We start from the raw sequence: 17295 nt of genomic DNA, 5'->3' as shown, positions 1-17295 counted from the left end.
GTCTCCAGAGACCTAGATGAGCGACGGCAACAACGAGCCCGTATCGCCTCTCTCCACCGGTCTACCACGCCGAACAGATAAGAATGAACTGAGTATTCGACAGACGGCATATCACTGGGCGACAAGTTTCCGCAACTGTTCATCCAGCGGGTTCGCGCCGCGATTCGATGGCCGTTGGCACGGAGTTCACATCTCCTCACGCCGCAAAGTCGAAGTGTTTGGCCATCGCCAACCTCTGGGACGAGACCAGCTTTCGACACCGGTTTCTCAGCAGCCCCGTCTTCTTCTCTTGAACGCGCCGAGGCCGGAAATTAAGATACAAAGGTATTGCGTCATGGCTTTTCCTGGTTTGGAGTTCGATATGCGTGAGCACTTTGGGTTCTGGCATTATCTTCCCCCTCTGTTGTGTTGCTTCGCAGTTGACAGTCTTTCTCCATTAGCTTCTCAAACTAACTGCGTTGTTACGCCCTCCGAACTGTTATTGGAGGTCAGTATTTTTAGGATACTTGATTCACCAGCTTCCTTTCCGTGACCCATAAAATCAACCTCCTTCTCCGAACAAGACGATAAAACGAATAGACTACGACTCGACACCCCTGGTGAAAAGGTACTGAGATCTGTCAACGTCTTTGCCACCACGTTACTCGGAATGGCAGGCCCAGCGAACCCGTTCGCTGGCCTCGCCCAGAAAGATGGAACAACGGCCCCGGCGGGTCGAGGGCGCGGTGGCTCATTCAGTCGGGCTACTCCCTACCAGTCCAAATCATCCAACGCGCGTGGCCGAGGCCGAGGGGCCTCGTCGGCAATGAGATCTCTCCGTGGTCATGGCCGAGGCGCTGGTCCCGCGACTAACACCTGGCGCAAACCAGACTCAAACGCGGCTCCCGCAGGAGCTGCCGCATCGCCTTTCTCCCAGTTGAAGCAGAGCCAACCCTCCTCTTCTCCATTTCGTGGACAGGCTCCGCAGCAGAAACCGGCATCTCCTGGTGTTGTGAATGGCTCGTCTGGTGCATTCGGGGTACCCTCTGGATTTGCTGGTAGTATGGTCGATTCTAGCAGAGACCCTCGACTACAATTTCCGTCAAATGGAACGAATGGTGTGGATGGCTCTGCTGTGCCAGTGGAAGACATAGCAATTCTGAACAGTTACAATGACCGATATGAAAAGGTAGGAGATTCTTCCATGCTGGATTTTCACCATTGGCTAGGGATTCTGGACTGACAGCTTGCAGCTCAAGCTTGATAGGGCGAAGCAAAGGGAACAGGCAATCAGGAAAGGGCAGATGGCGGATCCCAATCAACCTACTTCCCTGAATCAAGCAATTACACCCGTCGGCACCTGCACAAGCATGTGTCCCGAGTTTGAGCGGGTTGAGCGCATCGTCCAGAAGATGGTAGACAAAAGCGAAAAGGTACAGGCAGATGATGTCGTATGGGTGCTTATCCAAGAGCTGACTGTCTGTAGTTTCTTCATCCTGCGACAAACACATTGCAGAATATGGAAACGAAAATGCTCAAACGCTTCAGAAGATCAGCTGCTGGCTACGACGAACAGCTTCCTTCTGATATTCGCACACCGAAGGCACTCCTTCAGTCAACCAACTATCTGATTCGACATATCCTTGGTGGTTCTGAGCCTCTTGACTTGATTCACAAGTTTGTCTGGGATCGGACACGATCGATTCGTAACGATTTCTCCGTGCAGCAACTCACCCAGGAGGAGGACGTGAAGATAGCAGTCACATGCTTGGAGAGAATAGCCCGGTTCCACATAGCGTCTCTTCACCTACTCTCTAGTCCTGCGAATGAAGAGCCTTTTGACCGCCACCAGGAACGAGAACAACTCAACAATACCATGTTGTCGCTGATGTACTATTACGACGACAATCGAGGGCGCATCGCGTTTCCCAACGAGGACGAGTTCCGGGCCTATTACATTATATTCTCCATTCACGACCAGCGACCGGATTTAGAAGCCCGCGTCCAGAAATGGCCTGCAGAGCTACGCAGTTCGCCTCGGGTTCAAGTAGCCCTTGAATTGTTCGCCGCTGCTGGCAACACATGGGAGTATCAAGGCACCCTAGATGCCAAACGACCCAACGCCATTGCACAGGGTTTCTACACACGCTTTTTTCATTTGGTTGATTCTCCAGCTGTGTCGTATCTGATGGCCTGTGTTGCCGAAACCTATTTCAACCACATGCGCCAAACGGCTATCCGTTCAATATGGAAAGGATACTGTCGTTATCCCGCTTCTCAACAGCACAAGAATGAGGAGTGGACCGTCGACGAACTGACCAAAGTCTTACACTTTGATGACGACAGCCAAACAATTGGATTCTGTGAAGAGCAAGATCTACAGTTTGCTGAAAATGCTCATGGTAATCTTTATCTGAACTGGAGCAACCGTCCAGTTGACTCGATTGGTACGTGTGATCTCGACAACACTCTCGCCTTCTTTCCTTCGTTCACTGGCTCTGTTTTCGCCCCACCGGATTACGGCAGTTATACTATTAGGCGTCTCAATGTCGGCCGTATCTGACTTCGACTGACACATTGAATCAATAGCCTTCCAGCCGTCTTCCGAACACTCATTCTCAGAAAAGTATGTCGAGTCGAAGCGAGCAGGCAGAAGCATGGTTGCCATCATACTCGGCTTGAATATAAAAGAAGCGGCAACTCTAGGAATGATCGACAGCTCTTTTCTGCCGCAGCGCTCACTGGCACTACCAGCCCCCGAGCCAGAAGCGCCCACTGACGACGATGCCCTCTTTGTGAGTGACGATGACAATGAAATGCGACCTCCAGCCATCCAAACGAACGGTAATGTCTCGCAGGGCGCTGTCTTTACTGAGTCTCCCACATCAGCTTCAAGCCTGCGCAACGCATTCACAGAACTTTCACAGAGTACGACAAAAACAGAAGCGGCACCTACGCAAAGCAATCCGATTTCTTCGATTACACAAATGACCAATATAACCCAAACTCCCGAGCCGGCCAATACCTTTTCATCCTTGTTCTCTGGCACTAGTTCAACCGGTGCCACAACAGCGCCCACAGTTGCGCCTTCTAACCCGTTTGCTAACATATCTTCGCCCTTTGCGCCGTTTAAGACGCCGGTGACTGAGCAGAAGGCCCCAGCCTTGCCTGCTGCATTCAGTAGTCAGCAACCAACCTCGACCTTTTCGACAGGAGCATTCAATTTTACGCCAGGAAAGCCTGACACAGCCCTTGCATCGGCTACTTCCCAGTTCAAAGTACCAAACCTCTTCCAGCCCTCTACAGCGCCTACAGCTTCACCATTCGGCCTTCCTCAAACACCATCAATATCTAGACCTGATCAGGCTCCTGGCCAGACTGCTGCTCAGCCCTCGACAAGCATTTTTGATACTGGCAAGCCATCCTCTGCTCCGCAGATTTCAAGCTCAGTCTTCAGTCTCGCTGGTCAGAATGCTCTCCCCGGAAAATCGGAAGCTGAAAAGCCTCAACCAAGTCTCTTCAAGCCTGCGGAGACCACGTCCCCACCATCCCCGTTTGCGCAAGCAAGTAACCTGTTCGCTCCAGCTAAAGACGGTATGTTCTTCTGTCCTACGACGTCGTCCTTAGCATAGAATCATTGTGAATTCTAATGGTCTCGACAGATTCACCGGCAGCTGTCCACCCTGTTCATTCAACCAATGTTTTCTCGTTTGCGAAACCTGCGGAGATAAAGGCACCCAAACAGAAACCAGCCGATGCGATTGAGAGTCTGAAGTCTCCACCGGAAAAGGAAGTCCTGGAACAGAATGCACTAGCAGACGAAACTGTGCCGCCTCGTGCGGAAGATGTCGCTGAGCAGCAGCAACCTCGGCCAGTATTCACAAAGGCTAGCTCACCTGAACCCGTTAGCGCCACATCGCCCTCTTCTGCGGAACCTAGCACAGTGGGTGCTGTTCAAGAAGAAGTTCCCGTTCGCGTCTCTCCTGAGCCGACCACAAAGGAAGACGGAATCTTAGGTGAGTTGCACCTTTAGTCACATCCATCACTGTTCCTTTTACCTGTCGGGTCTCTCTGACATGCATATAGTGTTAGAAGATGAACGACGCCTCGCTTGGCTAGACACCCTGAAAGAAGCTGCCGATAAAAGGCGACAGACCTTCTCGACAAGTCGCAAGCGCATTCTCCACGAAGAAGATGAACAAGAACTGAAACAGAGCGAGCCAAAGGCACCCAAAATAGCCAAACCTGAGGCTCCTACTCCACGCAAAGTATCTATGGCATTGTCTTCGATTAAACCTCTTCCCAAACTTCCCATATTGGAACAGATTGAGGCCATGACAGCTCGAAAGCCTACAAAGGAGGAGAAACCTGAAGTTCCAAAGCCTCGCCAAGTTGACGAAGATGAACTCCTCCTTTCTGCTGCCCGAATTGCCGCAGAATCACTCAGGAGCGGACCGAGGCTTCTCGACCATTGGTCGACATACCCTGAGCCTCGAAGCTCCGTTTTCAGCCCTCGCAGCAGCTTTTCATCTTCGCACTCTTTCTCCCGAAGTCAGTCGCCGAATTCATACCAAGTCAATGGATACGATGTTGCTCTTGCTCCTGATAGAGACTTGGGACTAGGACGTACCCTGTCCCGAACGGAACAGAGAATTCGCCTTACCGGGGGCAAGGGCCTAGCATATAAGCCGCTGAACTTCACACCGGAGAAGAAAAGTAAAGGAGCAGGCAAGAAATAGGTGTTGTCATAACCTTCTGTTTCATATTGAAGCGTGAAAACGCTTGCAAAACAGCCCATGGCGATCTTCTGTTTTGCTGTAAACTTTCATCTCGATTGCATTATGCGACGGCGTTTTCTGCGGATTTTGGTCTTCTGATAAGGGATGTATCTGCTACATTTTGGAGTTTAACAGCCGGCGCTGCAAGTGTGTCGTACATAACTGCATTATAAGAATACCCTATATTTCTGTGACGAATTATTCCTTCAAGCACAAGGAGACATAGACCTGGAAGTTGACTAGAGAGAGACGCTCACTAAATATCGATTGTGGTGCCTCAGGTATCTTTAGTCACATGATCCCATATTCGGTTTCCAATGGGCGCATGTATTGTCCTTTCGCATCTTGTAACTGAGAACTTCTAAACAAGACATATCCAAGCTATCTTGCTGACTTGACTGCTCAGAAATGGACAGTTAAGTCATTACTTCTGCACAATTTTCTCAACCAAGGTCCACAGTCTTTTTCATGTTGGACTACTCCAACGGCATTTCGCCTCTTCCTCTCTGACCAGGCATCTTCCTACCACCTCGGCTCTGCCAAGAGCCAGGAAGGCAATCCCTCTCTCGTGCTTAGCGCAGCTGTCTAGGCTTCAACACAGAGGAATGCGAATCGCCACATTACAATTCGCCCCCACCGTGGGCGACGTCGACGGTAACATCAAAAGGGCCAACGAATTGCTGAAAGGCGGCAATGTGGTCGGGGGCGCTCAAGCCGGGATTGAGAGCCTGAAGCCTGACCTCCTGGTGTTGCCCGAACTGGCTCTGACGGGTGAGTACCCAGGAACAGGAGGCAGTGGACTCTAGTTTTGTGATGTCCCTATCCGAGCTGTAATGGTGACATGTTCTTGTTGGCTAGGGTACAATTTTCCCTCGCTAGAAGCCATCCGGCCGTTCCTTGAGCTGGCGGGGAAGGGCGTATCAGCTGCATGGGCCCGTGAGACGGCTACGCGTCTTAGGTGTAAGGTGTGCGTGGGGTATCCCGAGATTGAACTAGCAGCAGGTGGGGAGTGTAGCGCGCAACCGCAGGAGAAGTACTATAATTCCTTGCTTGTTGTGGATGAAGAGGGGGAGGTGCTGCTGAATTACCGCAAGACGTTCCTCTACTTCACGGATGAGACGTGGGCGTCTGAAGGCACGGCGGAGCGAGGGTTCCACGAGCTCGTCTTCAACTCTGGTTCCGCTGGAGGAGATGTGCTGATGTCTAGGGTGGCTACGTCGTTTGGGATCTGTATGGATATCAACCCGTATAAATTTGAAGCTCCCTTCACGGCTTGGGAGTTCGCGAATCGGGTCATCGACTCCAAGTCCCAGCTGGTTATTCTGTCGATGGCCTGGACGACGTTTATGAGCCGGGAGGAGCTGGATGCGCTGGCTGATAAGCCGGATTTGGATACGTTTAATTACTGGATAAAGAGATTTTGGCCTCTAGTCAGGCAGAAGATGCGACACGATGTTGATCTAGGATTTGACGGCCATGAGGCCGAAAGTGCAACGGAAAAGAATATTGTCATTGTCTTTGGGAATAGGTGTGGAGAGGAGGGATCGGTGCGCTATGCGGGGACGAGTGCGATTATCGCTATTACGCAGCGTCCTGGGGTGGTGCAGGACGGCGACGCTGGGGAGGAGTTACCGTTCGACGTGAAGATCCTTTGCTGGGATATACTGGGTGCGACGACCGAGGGCATTTGCTTTGCTGATACTACAGCTGATCCGAAGACGGTGTTTGGATTGGTTAAGGCGTCGCAGACGTGAGGGTTGCAGCTTCTTTTGCCGCGCTAGAGTACACTGTCTGGTGTATTCTGACGGTGTACATGATGAGACATCTTCTGTTGAGCATGGGCGAAGAAGACTTTCACATTGGTCATATGGTTTCGACTCTGACTGTCCGATGTGTTGGAATACTTGATATGATATCAGAACTGTCCAAACCTACGCAGCGTTCACTGGGTATCTGATGCGAAGCAGCCCGAAGTCAATAGGGTTAACCTTGCCACAAGCGGCAGCAATCATGTGAATGGTTGATAATCATCCTCCTCCTGCATCCATGTGACAATGAAAGACACCATTTCTAGACTACGAATATGAGAATTTACTGCTTCGCAAATTCATCGAGACAAGTATGCACGAGCGATTCACCTGTGCTAGCCCCTTGAGAGAACATTTTAGTACTACCTACCGATGCGAGACTGGCGCCCATACCCTACTGGGACGGACCCGGATGGCAGCGATGACGGCCTATCTCATGACCGATGGATCAGCAACCTATCAGACGGTCTGTCTCAAGCCAAGTCAAACAAGGGACGCGTATTAAAAACAATGCAACCTTCAGAGGGAAGCTAGAGCAAAATGATCTTCGAGAGTAAGCTTGAAGACTTTTGATCGACACTGCGGAAAGCACCATCCGCTTCAAGTGGGAAAGTTTGGTTGTAATGTGGATGTGCATGTGACACGAAAGGTCAGATGGAGTCGCATTTGAGGTAAACTGAAATTGACTAGGTATTTGCAGACAAGCAATAGTTGAACAAGCGTGAGCCAAAGATATCAGGTGTGAAGCATGTTCAGATTTCGTCTGTATCTGAGGATCTGCAACCACGCACGTTGGTCGAGACTCGAGAGACAGAGACCATCAGAGACATGGCTACGGCATGGCATGCATCGGCGTACATCCCGCTACTGTACGATGGCGTTCTCCAGATGGACCGTGCTCCTTACCAGCACCCTAAAGGAGGGTCGGCCCGACCGGGATGAGCACTGAAGGAGTGAAGGTACAGAGTACTAAAGGTATGATGCTATCTATTCTCTTGAGACCAATGGTGGTTGTTGAAAACGGCCGCGACTCAGTGCATTCACTAGGTCCGATAGACAAGACATCTTATCCTCCGTGTGCTCGTCATGTCTCTCAATAACCAGGAAACCTCCATACAATTGCTTGACAGTTATCATGCTGATTTGGTATGATAAATAACCAAAGTCTTAAAAAGTTACACGTGATCCCGGGTGAACCCCTCCTCCGGCAACCGCCCAGCGTAATCCGAGCAACCAATCAGCGATGAGAGAAGCGACATTGGCAGAAGAGGGGGCACGGGATTGGAGCACATGACATCCAAGAACAAAGAGGGAGGGTAGTAAAAGAGATAGCTAATGGGAGAGATATTGAATGCTGGGCAAGAGTTGACTCCCCTTCATTAACAGCGTGGAAGGGGAAGTTCCGGTGGAGACAGCGAAAGCCCATTCTGCTGGTTCTTGAACGGACCAAGTCAGGTGATATCTCTACGCTTCTGGTCGTTACGCCTCACCGGACCACTGCCGCCTCGACTGTTCTGCTCCCATTATCATCCCTCGCCACGTGAGCGCTTCTCTCTACTACTCGACTCTACTCCTCCAAATATCCCTTCTTTCTATTGTAAAAGCCGCCACTTCTTTCTGTTCGTTTTCTGATCCGGTCCATCCGTTGTCTTTACATTGGACGTCTCCTTATTGAGTCTTTCCTCGCGAACAAATTCGATTATTGGTCTTCGCGATCGAACTACGATATACCTGCCTCTTGTTGTTGCCGTGGCAGGTGACTTGCTGTCAGGTGATAGACAGACCATCCCAAGGTACAGTGAGCTCACTCCTTCTATTCGCGACTCTCTATCTTTCATTGCATCTTCCCTCTGCTGTACTCCACTATTTCAGAAGCTTCAATAAGGCCCCAGAAGCATCTCACCATGCCCTTCTCTGGGCCTCTGCCTCGTCCGCCGTGACCCGGATGAGGTCGATTTGTGATGCTATCCTCTCTTCCCCTGTTACCTCGGTCGCAGAGACGTCATGACGCGTTTCTGATGTCGACTATGCGACCATGAGGTTTTCTTTTCTGACTGATGGTTTGCGCATCAACTGGCTTGTTGGCGCATATTGATTCCATCAATCTAATTGCGTATTGCATGTTCCTGGGATTTCAGAGTCATCCAATGTCTGTTTTGATGCTATGGTGCGGAGACACAGCGCGTCCAGCCTCACGCGTCTTAGTATATTCGCTTCTCACTTCTCAGCATATCAATATCTTCTTTTTGGTGGATGTTTACTCGCGAGAAATATTCTTTTTTTCCTTCCTCACTACCCTGCTTTATTTATTTTCCTCGCTGTTAAACTCATTACTTTTCTGGACTTTCCGACTCACCAAAACCTGGACCGCAGGGAAGTTCCTAATGCTACATCTCCTTTGGTAGCTGTCTGCGGAAACCTATCTCGAATCAATACATTTGCTCTATCTAAAGGGTCGGTTTGGCCCCTGGATACGCACTATCATGGCCGTTGCTGACTCGGCCAACCTGCAGGGTGCCGACCTTACATCCTACATCATGTCTGACCAATCGCTGGGTGCCTCGGATGGTAATATAGCAAACAAGCGAAAGCGCGAGGGTGATGACAGCGCGGGCCCGGATCCTCAGCGCCTGAACCGCTCTTCCAATGGAAGTAGTGGCAGCATGCCTGGCGCGGATCCTCAGAACAACTTCGCACACAGCTCTCTTACTTCCTATGATGCTCACGGTCTCCCTACCTCTACTTCAGAGCTCAACATCGACCAGCAGATCCTCCAACATGTCGGACCACAGAACGGTATCTCCGATGAGAATGCTCTCACTGCCAAAGCCGCATTGGCCGCGCACAATCCTCAAAACAAATACCCGCCTCCCCCCGAACCTTCTTTCGACGCCAATAATCTCGCTCATGGGTTGACGTTCGGAGATGACATGGGTCAGGCTATGGGCCCTACGCATGGACACAATTCGACCGCCGCAGCTGTCTACGCTGCGCGCGAAGCCCAGAGTATGAATCAAAAACCGTCCGTTGGTTCCCCCGAGTGGCACCAAATCCGCAAGAATAATCACAAAGAGGGTAAGCTGCGGGAGTTGTTTTTACGGTGTGACTTTTGAGCTAATTCGATTTCAGTGGAACGTCGGCGTCGTGAAGCCATCAACGAGGGTATTAATCAGTTAGCGCGTCTGGTCCCCAACTGTGACAAGAACAAAGGCGCCATCCTACAGCGTACAATCGAGTACATCTGCCAGCTGCACGATGAGAAGAAAACGATGAGCGAACGGTGGGAGCAAAACAACATGACTACAAGCCATGCTATCAACGAGATCAGCGCTCAGAATTCCAAGTTGAAATTGGAAGTCAACCGCCGTGGAGATATCGCACAAAAGTGGCTTCAGCGCTGTCGCGACGCAGGTCTCGAGTTCGATGACTACAACGACGCCGAAGAGCTCGAGCCTCTTGAGGTCGACCAAGGTCAGGTCTGACGGCTGAATTGCGCTTCTGGATAGATGACTTCCCCTTTGCTTCTCTATCTCATGGTCATACAATGTGCTACGATCTGTTCTTGTTCGGAGGCTGAGATTCCAACATACCCGCTCTTTCTCTCCGTTAGTTCGTTTTCAGTTTCATTCCATTCTAACAAGCCCCGCGAGAAGCCCGTGATTTGGGCTCGGTTGCAGTTGCCGTCTTGATAATTTCCTGATGTCTTCCATCTCGTCACCGCGTCTGGAAGAAGACAGGTGACCAATGATCTACAACCTTAATTGTCCAGCCCGGTGTCGCTTGCCCGGCGCTTCGTGATTTCTCGTTTCCGTCGTCTGCCTTCTTACGCGTATCTTTTACTCTTGTGTGTTATTTTTCTATCTTAAGGGTCGGCGAAACCAGGGTTGGGAATGGAGCCTGCGATATCGCGTTATGGGAATTGCAAATTCGATCTCTCAGATTTACACAGGACCTTCGTAGTTTGATCTTGTTTTCCGAAAGCCAAATGACAAAACGCTGTTCATGGAAGATCCGGCTCCCTCGTCAATGACAAGCTTAGTTCATGAGGCAATCTTAAGGCAATCTTACAAGCCATAGCCACGATAGTCATTTGGTTCCACTGATGGGAATAAAAACATCTGAATATGTCTGAATGTCCAAAAATATGCGGAGAAGTGAAAGTAAAGGGGCATAACAGACGCAGACAGGGTACGGTCCCAAAACAAACTGCTTTTCCGCGACAACCGAGGCGACCAACCTACTCGCACCTTCCCCACGCCACTAACTATTCTGTACTCTACAGATTGGACGAAGCGGTAACCGAGGACCCGGAGCTTGTCCCGACATTCTTCACTGCCAGGGTACCGCCGGACTGGCCAGTGATCCTCACGTCCACGGTATCCTTTCCAAACCCACTGCTCTTCTCGAAGAAGTTGTAGGAGGTTCTCGTGGTCCCTTGCCAGGTCTTCCCGCCGTCGGTGCTCACCTCGAGCTTCGCGACGGGCTCGTTGGCATTGACGACCTGCATGGAGAACCAGTAGCGCGAGGTCCCCTCCTTGTTCTTGAGGACGAGGGGCGAGGTGATGCCGCAGGGGACAAAGGACCAGGTGATGTCGATGATGCCCTTGGAGACGTCGGCTAGCTGGGTGAAGGCGTTCTGGAAGAGGTCGAGGTGGTCAGGCTCGCATTCGGGGCATTCGTCAACCACCTGGGCGATGTTAGCCGGGGGTTGTTTGATATGATTGAACGAAGAAGGAGCATACCATTGCTTTGATTGTTTTACCGTTGGGTCCTTTCACGGAGACGCAGGCACCGCATTGCGCGGCGTTATTCCATGCGGCGCCTGAGTAGGCCGTTCCGAAGAGGCCGGAGGGAAGCGTGTAGCCGGTGAATGAGCAGGTTCCGCCGGAGATGTTGCCGCCGTAGAAGGTGGCTTTGCCGGAGTGGGTGGCGCCTGATGAGGAACTGCTGCTGCTGGAGGAGGATGCAGCAACAGCCGCCTTGTCAATGGTCTCGGGAGCGGCGGTTGGAGACTCAACAGGGGCTGCCGGGACGATGGCTTGTTCCTGGGTAGCGGGAGAAGAGGGTAGAGCAGATGTTGTTGACGACGAGGAAGAGGAAGCATCGGGAGTGATATCATTCGCAGTGGGTACCATGGGCCAGGGGGACTGGGATGGAGCCTCTGGGAGTTGCACTGGGGAATTCATGGACGAAGTTGCTTTATCTGTCGTTGGGACGTGGTGGACGCCCTTGGTGTACCCCGGCCGACACCGACCATGGGCGCGCCCGAGCATAGGGCTCGCAGAGACCGATGCGGCCGCGACCAGAGCGGCAACGCATAGACTGGTGAGACGCTGATATATCATTGTTGGATGTTGATATGTCTTGGAGGCGAAGAAGCTAGAATGGAAGAAAGGAGTGTGCAGTCTGTCCTAGACTGCTATTCAGACGCAAAGGGTGACTGGAGACTCTGCTCCTGTTGCAAGTAATGAATGACACCCGGGCTCAGATCCCAGAAATGAATGTAGTTGCTGTACCAGACAGAAAACTCAAAGAGTGACTTGAAGAGCGGTGCAAAGAAAGAGAGCAAGAAAAAGAGAGGACCTTTAAGGATATATCAATCGAGAAGAAAGGAGGGTAGAGTCCTCCTCCAAGGGCTGAGTGACTGCCCATATTGCCTGAGACTAAGAGGGATTCGATGGTGAAACAATAATCTAACGCAATATAATAAGATGAACAATTCGATGAATGCAGACATTAGCGCAAAACGTGTAATGAATCAGAAGCCCTAAAACACCCAGGCATTTATCGGGTTGGACGCCACGGCTTGCTAGCGGAATGAAACGTCCGGCGTGGATAGCACGCATTGAACCTCCTGAAGCTGCTAAAGCTCAGCGATCCGGAACCCAGCCGAGGGACTGAAAGCAGGGGAATGGTCCGTTCTTTTGCTTGATTGCATCGGACGAAGGGTCAAATGATGCTGCATCGACCATTTTCTCCGCAGCCTTCGACTCTTAGCTCTGGCCCTTGAAATTAAACGACTGGCCTAGCCCATCACAGACAATCGGCGCAAATTCGGCGGAAATACGGTGGGCAGCAGCACAATTCAAAGCCTCCAGTTCTCAATGTGGTGACGATCAGATTGTATCCACGAATGGCTGCTTCATCATACTCCACGCGGGCCATATCGGATATCTCCAGAGAGCCAAGGTCTTCGTACGTCGTTGCGAAAGTCCCTGATAGTGGGACTCAACTTGGACGCGTCCGTAGACAAGATATTGAAGTTCAAGATGGTGAGAGCGCGCCTCCCCTAGGCGATTTAGCAACTGTAGTTTATTTGAGTGGACACTAAAATTCGATGGAGAACTTCATTGAAGGAAAAGTGGCGATGAACATGACGAGCCTGATCGATTCGTCAAGTGTCTATCTAAAAGTAGTCTTGCGCCAGCTTGGAGGAATGATACAAGAAAGGGTATAGATCAGAAAGAGAACAGTAGTTGGCAGGTAAGCAAGGCAGGTCAAGAATCTCGTCAGAAACTTCAAAACGATCATTTGGAATCCCACATGATTTCGTTCAATTTCAAGAGCGCATCAGCACTGGCTTTCTTCGCAGCCATAAAATCTTCCCGATTATCAGCTCCGCGAGGTCCTCTGAGAATTTCTGAGAAGCAAAGGTCAATAAGGACCTTGAGCTCATCATAGGTGAGCGGTTCGCCGTTGCCTGCAGCCAAGGCCTTTTCGCCCTGCGCAGCGAACAGCTCCTTTTCATCTTTGGCGTACTCTAAAGTCTTTTCCGCGCCATCCAAGAACCAGTCAAGGAATTTTGCACTACGCGGAAGTGCAACGACCTTGTCAGGATTCTCTGGTTCCTCTGTTGTGGAATCCTGGGCTTTTTCCACGGTCGGGTCAATAATTATATTCTTGAGGTTCTGCTGTAGAACGAGGACGTCAAGTTGCAGCCGCAAGGCTCCATTCTCATTCATGGCCCCAATGTGACGTGTAGATGAAACGAATGCTTGATCAATAAATCGAGCAAGACCCGAGGTGATGAACCAATGTTCAGCGGAGCCAAGATACGACGAAATGTTCGTATCAAAGGCGATCAAGTCATTGTTTAGCTCAAGAATCGTGGGAGATGCGGCTGTCGGCTGATTTACAAGGATATGCCACCAATTCATGTTCGAGTTCGGTGAAGGTGTCGTGGGTTCCGAATCACGGTTACTGGGAGGGTTGGGGCCAGCCATTGTGCGAGTCAACATGTGTATGACGCCGCATCGAATATCGATGTGAAGAGCAAAGAGAGCGGTCGAGGCTAGATTACGCAGCGATTGAAGAGTGGTATCAAACGCGTTGGCCGTTTCATGATTCAGCGGCAGATACACTGGCTGACTTATGCTGTCCCGCCTCGATTTCATGGCTCCAATCAGGGTCCACCGACGAGGAGGTGCTCTTGTCTCAGACTGTGGCTGCCGCAACTCTGAGGCTGTGATTCGGCGCAGCTTGGTAAGATGACTTGCAAGCCATTGCTGAAAAAAAGTCAGCCAGGTTTCGAAAAGCAATGGATCAGACTGAGTTTGTGACAAAACTTACCATGCTATTGTAAAGAAGCGACAATGCTACCACTGTTTTGGGGTCAGATATAATGTCGTACGGTTCTAATGATACCTCGTCTGTGCGTTTGAGCAGAAGCTCAATTTCCTAGGATAATCAGCGGCTGATCTGACGTTCGAAGACTGGCAGGAGAGGGGAGAGTATCTACCTTATCGATGAGTTCTTTCTTAGCGTCTGCTGGCCCCTCCCAGAGTTCCCGAACTGTGTCATGAATATCACCAGTTTCGGCAAACTCTGCTGCGGCCTTGAGGCGGACTTGACCGTGATTGCGAGGTGAGACCTTCGTGACAATAGCTGGAGAAATATATGAGCTTTTGGACCATCAACTTGGAAGGTAGTGGCTCTTCTAACCTTTGTACCACCCACAGCACTTGTCATAGTAGGTCACAATCTGGGTAATTAGAAGCTGTGTGAAGGCTTGATCATGCGGAATGCTGGACAGCATTTTACTAAACTCCCATATGATTGACATGAATTTGACAGTTCCCTGTTGTATTTGAGGTTAGGAAAGATCGACCTGGACGATATGAAAACGCAGGTACTTGCCTTGAAAACAGGCCGAGGGGAGGATTTTGACCATTGAGGATCTTCCGTGAACGCGTCTGGCGCGATGAAACTAAGAGTACAGAGATCTGTGACTGTCTCATCCAGTTGGGGAAGAAACACGTTGACGAGAAAGTCATCCAAAAAGGACGTTAAAGTGCTCAGAGCAATGTCCGCATCCACAGGTACTATGTCTTTCAATCGTTGTATGAAGGACAACGAAGGCGGAAGAAGAAGACTCATGTTGAACACGCTGGGTTCAAGGAGTATCTTATGACCGGTTCCAGAATTTCCCTGCCCGTCTCGTGAACTGTCAGTCGGTGTGCATTTCTGCCTGGTTTTCGACACTAAACCAGGAACCGAAGTCTTGAGGATCTCATCCAACTCGTCTTGTTCCGCTTGCATTTCCGTGTTTTGCTCTGATTCCGAAAGTTTAAACAATTTCTGTAAAGTGTCAATAAGATTCGGTGATGGCTAGACGTGTCCTAAGCAGACGCACCTTGTTCCTATCCCTATGACCTGCATAGATTTGACGTTTAGCATCGGCTTCTTCTTCTCTGAATCGGAAGGAGGACTCTCCGTCGGTGGCCAGGTAATCGTGCAATAGGGAACGAATCTATAGAAACTGTGAGCTAAACGGCATTGAAAGGGCGTAAGCTGAAGGAAGACCACTAACCTCACTCTGATAGAGCTTCCACAACTCTTTGAAACCACCTGTGAGAGAACTGTTCTTAGGAATACCCTCGCGCTCCACGATTCCGGCAATGGCGTCGTGGAGGACACGGTGACCTTCAGCAATAGCTTCAAACTTGGCATATAGAGTCCATAAGAACTCCGTCAAAACATGCCCGCGTTTCTCAATGGCCTCTGTTGGCAGACTGGTCTTGCTATCCCCGGATGCGAGGCCTCGGCCCAAATTTGGATGACGCGCGTCGACTTCTGCATTTGTCTTATCGACCACTGCAAATAGCTCAACTGGGAGCCGCTGTTCAATGCGGTCAACTGCTATGTCCAAATGGCCCATCTTGTTCAGCGCCTCAATTAAGAGTCGGATATAATAGAACGTGTCAGCCTCCGGGTTTCGAGATGCGTCCTCCACCAGGGGCGTGGTGGCATCCAGCTTCCCAAGAAAGGCGTAGACAGGCTTTTCCCAGGTTGCTACTCCAGTCCAGCTGGAGGCGTTTGCGGTGCCAACATCTCCCTCCGGCGCTGGCGGTTTCCACCGACCGGAGCAATAGGGGGATTTGAGGTACAAGTGATCATGCAACTCTTCTATCAGGATATCGGTCAGAGAGATCTCTTGGTTCGCAAAGTAGGCGCGTATGTCTGCCAGAGCTCCGATGTTCTCCAGCTCGGAGCGCCGTAATAGTCGGAAGGCATCGTGAAGCACCTCGACAGCACCAAGGAATCGCTTGTCGGATATTCGGGACTCTAGCTTCTCAGGTAGTGATTGTATCTCCTGGATTTGACTGAAGAGCTGGATTAAGTCATCATATTTCTGGGAAGACGTCGCTAACCCCTTCAACTCGGGCTTCGTATAGAGTAGCCCAGCTTTGGCGTCCTCCAGCGCATGTTTTAGATTTCGGACTCGATTCTGCGAGCTTTGTATATTGGACTGGATCTTGTGATATGTACCAATGGAACTGTTAAATCCCTGGTGATGCTCTGATCACTATGTTCAGTATTGGTTTTGACAAGGACCTGATGGGATGACCGACCATTGACGACAGACTTCAAAGTCTTCTGGATCTGCTGATTCATATTGAGAAAATCAGGTTCGCGATCTGCTTTGCCCAATGTACTCGTGTCCATCAACTGCAACGCTACCTGCACCGGTACACAATCGTCGGAGGCCACGAAGCCCCAGTCGCGTTGGATCGCCTGAAGGATATCTGAAAAAAAAGTTAACCATCCAGATCCATTATGCAGACAAATTTCCTCATTGACATGGGTAGAATAGAATGATGAATGGGCCGCCAACCTTCCATAGCTTGAGAACCCCCGCCACTGCTTACGGGTTTGGCTCCCTCAGGACCACTCCTCTCCATACTGCTGCTGCTGGCCACCCAGCTAGTCTCTCCCCGTGCTCGACCATCCCGCAAGCCCGGCGGCCTCCTTTCTGAGTCTGTGTCTCGTGTGCGCGATCGCGACGAGGAGTTCTGGCGGTCTCCTTCCCATCTCTCACGGCGCCGCTCCGGCGAGGTCGAAGGTGAAGGCTCTTGCGAGGACTCGTTATAGAAACCACCATATCCACCCGGACGCCGATCTCTCCCCCCTGAATACCCATTGACAGCTAAGTTGCTGTTGCTGCTCCCGTATCCGCCATCACTCCGATCGTATCGATTGCTTTCGGAATATCCGTATCCGTCGGCGTAACCGTTTCTGCCGTTCATACCAGAGGATTTATTTGGGAAACAGTAAGAGTGCTGATTTCTGAGAGAGGGCGGATCAATAGGGTGACGACGGGAATGAATACGGAGGAGGAGCTGTCAACTGGGCTCTCGATTGTTGGCGCTGTCGCAGGGTATCAAACAGTGGGGAAAGCAGTCATGATCGGTCCTAAGGCTGCTAATCTGAAACCTATAAGAGGGACATGA

General features: G+C 50.8%; 5 protein-coding genes across 5 annotated transcripts; 3 read left to right on the top strand and 2 right to left on the bottom strand.

Moving 5' to 3' along the window:
- Nucleotides 1-16: 16 nt before the first annotated feature.
- Nucleotides 17-4718, top strand: Aud_006096 (putative leucine permease transcriptional regulator (SAC3); the record flags this gene model as incomplete). The annotated part of the gene is made up of 7 exons (XM_043291003.1): nt 17-324; nt 580-1168; nt 1233-1412; nt 1466-2426; nt 2569-3573; nt 3642-3995; nt 4066-4718. 7 exons carry the CDS (start codon nt 17-19, stop codon nt 4716-4718), a joined length of 4050 nt encoding a protein of 1349 aa, XP_043146938.1.
- Nucleotides 4719-5362: 644 nt separating this feature from the next.
- Nucleotides 5363-6511, top strand: Aud_006095 (putative protein N-terminal asparagine amidohydrolase; the record flags this gene model as incomplete). The annotated part of the gene is made up of 2 exons (XM_043291002.1): nt 5363-5528; nt 5616-6511. 2 exons carry the CDS (start codon nt 5363-5365, stop codon nt 6509-6511), a joined length of 1062 nt encoding a protein of 353 aa, XP_043146937.1.
- Nucleotides 6512-9048: 2537 nt separating this feature from the next.
- On the top strand, nt 9049-10047 carry Aud_006094 (putative HLH DNA binding protein (Penr2); the record flags this gene model as incomplete). The annotated part of the gene is made up of 2 exons (XM_043291001.1): nt 9049-9640; nt 9695-10047. 2 exons carry the CDS (start codon nt 9049-9051, stop codon nt 10045-10047), a joined length of 945 nt encoding a protein of 314 aa, XP_043146936.1.
- A 794-nt stretch (nt 10048-10841) lies between these two features.
- On the bottom strand, nt 10842-11910 carry Aud_006093 (putative extracellular cellulase CelA/allergen Asp F7-like; the record flags this gene model as incomplete). Its single annotated transcript, XM_043291000.1, has 2 exons — nt 10842-11252; nt 11308-11910. The coding sequence occupies 2 exons, from the start codon at nt 11908-11910 to the stop codon at nt 10842-10844; spliced, it is 1014 nt and encodes a 337-aa protein (XP_043146935.1).
- Nucleotides 11911-13092: 1182 nt separating this feature from the next.
- Aud_006092 (exocyst subunit SEC8) lies at nt 13093-17091 on the bottom strand (the record flags this gene model as incomplete). Its single annotated transcript, XM_043290999.1, has 9 exons — nt 13093-14070; nt 14135-14242; nt 14304-14449; nt 14507-14642; nt 14702-15142; nt 15198-15314; nt 15375-16363; nt 16417-16590; nt 16680-17091. The coding sequence occupies 9 exons, from the start codon at nt 17089-17091 to the stop codon at nt 13093-13095; spliced, it is 3501 nt and encodes a 1166-aa protein (XP_043146934.1).
- Between the last annotated feature and the right edge of the window lie 204 nt (nt 17092-17295).

Source organism: Aspergillus udagawae (assembly GCF_001078395.1).
Source record: "Aspergillus udagawae IFM 46973 DNA, scaffold_4, whole genome shotgun sequence".
Lineage (NCBI taxonomy): Eukaryota > Fungi > Ascomycota > Eurotiomycetes > Eurotiales > Aspergillaceae > Aspergillus > Aspergillus udagawae.
The sequence above is the reverse complement of the archived record's forward strand: the minus strand, read 5'-3'. Positions and strand labels throughout refer to the sequence as shown.